This window comes from Saccostrea cucullata, unplaced genomic scaffold (assembly GCF_032062105.1).
Source record: "Saccostrea cucullata isolate Sc308-1 unplaced genomic scaffold, CSIRO_AGI_Scuc_v1 ctg8470, whole genome shotgun sequence".
NCBI classification, from domain to species: Eukaryota; Metazoa; Mollusca; class Bivalvia; order Ostreida; family Ostreidae; genus Saccostrea; species Saccostrea cuccullata.
In genome coordinates this window covers 1-6000 of record NW_026926301.1, presented here as the reverse complement: position 1 = coordinate 6000, position 6000 = coordinate 1, and the positions used below count along the sequence as shown (strand labels likewise).

At 35.9% G+C, this 6000-nt stretch overlaps 1 protein-coding gene across 1 annotated transcript; it reads right to left on the bottom strand.

Moving 5' to 3' along the window:
- Positions 1 to 2209: 2209 nt before the first annotated feature.
- Positions 2210 to 5608, bottom strand: LOC134271332 (uncharacterized). The gene has a single exon (XM_062753555.1). It carries the CDS (start codon positions 5606 to 5608, stop codon positions 2210 to 2212), a length of 3399 nt encoding a protein of 1132 aa, XP_062609539.1.
- Between the last annotated feature and the right edge of the window lie 392 nt (positions 5609 to 6000).

The following is a 6000-nucleotide window of genomic DNA, read 5'->3' as shown; positions in this document are numbered from 1 at the left end:
CTAAGATACATAATTCTGTGTATCGGTTTTTGATTTCGATGAACGGTGTTGCCGTGGTTACTAAAAATAGAAATTTCTGTGAAATTCTTTTAAAATGCTACTCCTCCTACAGTTTTGGTCTGATTTCAATATAACTTGACACACAAGTAGAATGCACTTAGATACATAATTCTGTGTATCGGTTTTTGATTTCGATGAACGGTGTTGCCGTGGTTACTAAAAATAGAAATTTCTGTGAAATTTTTTTTAAATGCTACTCCTCCTACAGTTTTGGTCTGATTTCAATATAACTTGGCACACAAGTAGACTACACTAAGATACATAATTCTGTGTATCGGTTTTTGATTTCGATGAACAGTGTTGCCGTGGTTACTAAAAAAAGAAATTTCTGTGAAATTCTTTCAAAATGCTACTCCTCCTACAGTTTTGGTCTGATTTCAATATAACTTGACACACAAGTAGAATACACTAAGATACATAATTCTGTGTATCGGTTTTTGATTTCGATGAACGGTGTTGCCGTGGTTACTAAAAATAGAAATTTCTGTGAAATTCTTTCAAAATGCTACTCCTCCTACAGTTTTGGTCTGATTTCAGTATAACTTGGCGCACAAGTAGACTACACTAAGATACAAAAATCTATGTATTGGTTTTTGATTTCGATGAACGGTGTTGCTGTGGATACTAAAAATAGAAATATCTGTAAAATTGTTTCAAAATGCTACTCCTCCTACAGTTTTGGTCTGATTTCAATATAACTTGGCACACAAGTAGAATACACTAAGATTCATAATTCTGTATATCGAATTTTAATTTTGATGAACGGTGTTGCCGTGGTTATTAAAAATAGAAATGTCTGTAAAATTGTTTCAAAATGCTACTCCTTCTACAGTTTTGGTCTGATTTCAATATAACTTGGCACACAAGTAGACTACACCAAGAACATAAAGAGACTTTGTCAATGATCATTATTCTACTTATTGCTGTTGTAAAGTTTCAAATCCCAGCTGCTTAAGTACTTTACTCTTCCTTTGCTATAAGTTCAAACCAGTAGAGCTTCAGTCTCGACAGAGACTTCTGGTTCTTTTTGTACATTCCAACACCTCCTCCCTTGGCTTTGCAAAGCTTGACAAAACTTTCTACCCTTTCATCATAAGATTGTTCCCTTGTAACATGGTAAAACTCAAAGTCCTGAATTTCAAAATTTTTCACACTCTCACTGCCTTTCAGCCATGTCTCTGTCAAACATATAAAGTTTGTATTCAAAAATCTGTTGTCACATTGAATATCTTGAAAATGGCCTCTTAAACTCTGTACATTCAATAAAATGATTGTTTTATGATTTTCAGAGTCAGATGTGATCATACTGGCATAATTTTGGTCTGGAATTAATTTCTGCATTTTAATTAGAGCAGATTTCACATCTTGATCAGCATAAATTTTCTTCTGTAATACATTTTCATCACTTGTCTCAATAAATAAACCACTCTGAGAAGTGACTCTACTAATAGCTACATATGCCTGTCCTGGAGCAAATGTTCTATCTAAATTTACTACAACACTATTTGTTGTCATTCCCTGAACTTTATGTGCTGTACAAGCCCATGACAATTTTAAAGGAAATTGGCGTCGAACAACATTTTTCGTGCTTTTTTCTCTGATGTCTTCTTGTACTCTTTGAATAAGGACTAGATTTCCTTGAGGGGTCAACTTTCCTTGCTGCCTTCCAGTATCTTTACTATCAAATACCACTCCTATTCCTTCCACTCTATTTCTCTGCTCACCTTTTCCAAACTCAATGCTAGAAATGTATCCCATCGCACCATTAACAAGTCCATCATCCACATTTATGTTCCTTGTAAGCATCACCCTAGCATTCGCAGAAATGAGCAGGGAAGAAGATAAGCCATCTGTTCTTGTCCTCACAAAAGGTTTATCACGTAAAGTGAGCTTACCTGTCGTTCGATTTTTTTGATAATCTTCAGCATTGACTTCAATTAAATCTCGACACTTATCCTTCAAAATCTTAAGGTTATGTTCATTTACTTCTTCATTTGTGGGATAAACATGCAGAACATCCTCTGGCCCATCTTTTATACATTCTGAAAGCATCACTTTAGCATTTTCTGACAGTGGTTCTTCTATTGTCCGAATGCGTAATGAATTCAAAATTGAAGCAAAGTGTGCATCTTCTCGTTGTCTCATTATTTCATCCAACTCTACCATTTTGAAAAAAATCTAACCAATAGTCTACTGGATATTCGTCATTTTCATTATACAATCTCTCAGCTTTTCGTTGTTTTACAGGAGGGAGTTGGTAGAAATCGCCCACTGCTAATACAGAAACACCACCAAATGGTTCTTTACACTTCTTAATTTGAACAAGACGCTCATGAATATAATACAAAAGCCTTTTGTGAACCATGGATATTTCATCAATGATCAAGATGTGCAAGTTTTCTAACTTAGATCTTATTGCACTCAAGTTTTGCTCATTCAGAGGTTCATATGGAATGCGTAGAGCAATTGGCAAAGAGAAAACATGGTGAAGTGTATTTCCCCCTATATTAAATGCAGCCGTGCCAGTAAACGATGTGAGAACAACAGATACGTCATTTGGAGATAAAAGTAATTTTTCCAGAATACGAGAAGCTTCGTAATGTATAACCTTGATCAAATGGCTTTTTCCTGTTCCAGCACCCCCTGTCACAAATATATGCAGTGGTTCTATATTCTCACCTGTAACTTTCTTCAAACACCACTCACGAACTTTGTAAAAGACCTCCTTTTGTTTATCATTCAATCTTCTCAATAATGGAAGCATTTCTTGCCTTGAATTAGAATTCTCTGTGATCTGATATAACAAGTCTGAAGAGCTGTTTTCAATTTCTTGAGTGACTTCTGGTTTTTTATCATCCAATTTCTCAGTCATTTTTCTTTCATCTAAACACTCTTTTCTGTTCATTTCTGTTTCTGGACAAAGATTTGCCCAAGCATCCTCAGGTTCACCATACAGTTCAAAAACCTCTTGAGCATCATCAATAGCATCTTCATTTTTTGAGAATTTGGATCGATTATCTTCTACTAAAGTTTTCACTGGTTGTAAATGAATCTCAGATTTCAGCCTCACAAATCCAGTTTCAAAGAATGTCTGGTAAAGTTCGAACCCAGGTGGTTTCAGTTGATCTTGTGTGACATATGGAAGAAACAGCTGCAATATTGATTGATAATACTTTTCTGATGCATTTTCTGCGTTGAATCTAGGATATCTGATGACAGCTGGTTTTCCTCTTGTTCTTTTTTGTATGTACCCTTTTCCATTCTTCAATTCATAAACACTTTCATTTTCCCCTTTAGGAATCTGAGATTTAGCAAGCACTCTGTAATAAGAACAAAATTCTGCAAGGCACATCTTATCAAACAAATGTAGGTCAGGACGATTTTCGTACCTTTCTACAATATTTGTCATCCATATGTCATCATCATCATCACCTTCCAAGTTTTCATCATTGTATTCATTTTTCTCTTTTTTTTTCATTTGGGCTAGAGGTTTACTTAAACGAGTGGGATTCTCACCGACAGGAACAAATACCACTTTCCTTGAACTCTCCTTCATTCTCAGATTACAGACTCTGTAAACTGCTACTTGGGCACTGACCTCCCTTTGATTAAGATATGCAGATCCTATTGTTCTCATTGTTTGACGGGCACTTAAGTTGCCTTCTATTGCCTCTACTTGCGTTTGCCTTAAAAGCATTCCCATTTCTCTTTCTGACTTGGATATATATGAAATAATGTACACGATGCAGCTAAAGGGGTCTAGAACATATTGTATGTCCATGTTTGCATCCCAACATCTTAGAAGGCATGGATTGTACTGATTTGTCCACATCTCATTAGGATTCCGTCTTAATACAGTACTTGTTTTTGTCGACAAAATCTTGTGTGCCATCTCATATACATCTTGCGTAAGGTGGATGTTGCTGAATATTTCTTCAGTTGTCTTGAGTGCATTCACATCATCCAAAACTTCATTCCAAACACTCAACAAAATATCCTTTGCCTGAGATTTCTTCAATATCCCCTTATCATCATCTGAAATGTCAACATCCTCCTCGCATTGCTTTGTTATAAAGGTTTTCTCTGATGGTGGTCTTGGAAAATTGAATCTGCACTCGGTTCCTTTTTTTCTACAAGACTTTGAGTGACTCTTGCTGTGTTGTTGTACAGCTAAAACAATTTGTCTAAGTTCTGGGTTCTCGTTTTCACTAGGCAAAGCACACGTGACGTACTTATCAATAAAATCACAAACTCTGTCATCGCTATCTATGTTGAATTTCGGTGCATTTTCAACCCAGTACAAGCAATGCATATGTGGAGAACCTCTTTGCTGAAATTCAACTCTTATAAAATAATCAATGACATTTCCTATTGGGTTTGATGGTGACAATATTACATCCCTCTGGAAAATATGGAATCTATTTTCAAACATTCTGGCTACGGTTACAGGATTTTTTCTTAAAATTTCACTCTTTTCTGCCCAGTCTAAATTAGAAGGGTCTGTTGTATCATTTTCAAGATGTAATATTGATCCCACAATCTCATTCCACCTGAATTCAGCTGCAGAAAAAGAGCAAAACCATGTAGGAATACCAAGTTGTCGAAGCATAGCAAATAAGTCTTTCTGTGTTGCTGACCAGTATGCAGGTGTACCTCGAATTGGCTGCATAAACCTTAGAGCTTCATTCTTCTTCAGCAGATTAGAGAGTATCTCTGGGTCTTGCAACATATCTGATGTTACAGATTTTCCACCAAGTTGTGATACAGACTTGCGGATTGAAATTTGTGTTTTCTCAATCACTTGGTTTAATTCAGACATGTACTGTGAAAAAAAGATGTAATTTGTGTCTTTCGCAAATCTATTATCAGTGTTCATAAGTCTGTTGTTAAAATATCTGGCAAGGGTTATCTTTTCATCTCGATTTTCATTCCAAGAAAAATTTCCGCTGGGAAATAAATGTGGAAATGTCTTTGCTTCATTCCCCTCTTCTTGCAACATACGCACAGGATTTTGTCCTTCCCCTGGAGCTATGTTGTAAATGTCATCAAAGTAATGGTCAAGGACCTCTTGTGCAATATCCACAGGTTGTAAGCATGTGTCGGAAACAACCTCTGGACTTTCTGTCTGTTCCGAGGTTAATTCCTCCTCTTCACATTCATGGGATTCATTCAAAATCAAATCACCTTCCTCACAGTTTTCCTTCCATGTGGAATTGAACACAACATCTCTATACCACCTGTTGTTTTTTTTTAAATAGTCCAGGGCTTTATGTATATGTTCTGGATTCACAAACTGATATTCAAAGTAACCCTTATAAGACAACTTACGTTTCAGCTTGACACGTAGCAACATATTTTCATTTTCATTTCGTGGCAAGGTTGTTGCCTTTCTCATGTTTGAAGGTACACATACAACAGGCCCATGTACATTTCTTTGACCACCTTGTGGAAGAGACATCACTTTCATAAAGGGAATATGTAAAGCAATGAGATGTTGCTCTAAACTGTTTAAATTACTTAGTTGATGTGGAATTTCATCAAGTGACATTTTATTTGCAGCTGCTTCTCCAGGAACTTTACCACTCAGTATTTTCCTATGACATGTAAAACAGATCCATAATGATGACTTTTTGCAGTTCGTTGAACAAGACATTGTGCACTCATGAACATATCTCTTATTTATGCATATCTTTGCAATTTCCATTGCTTTCTGTTTTTTCTCATACATTTCAAATGCACATCCTTGAACTTGATTTTCAAACAATAAACGATGACAACAGCAACAAGTGTATTCTGGCCCATTCCTTACATTTTCTTTGAATAATTTGACAACTTCATCTTCGTCTTCTAGCTTCACTTTCGTTGCTCGTCTCTGTTTTAGTACATTTTCCTTCTTGCATTTCTTTGCATCCTCACTAGAGTGGTATTTTACCTTATTAG

Coding starts and splice junctions, on each gene's coding strand:
- LOC134271332 (XM_062753555.1), bottom strand. CDS start 5,608: ATGTCACTTGATGAAATTCCACATCAACTAAGTAATTTAAACAGTTTA.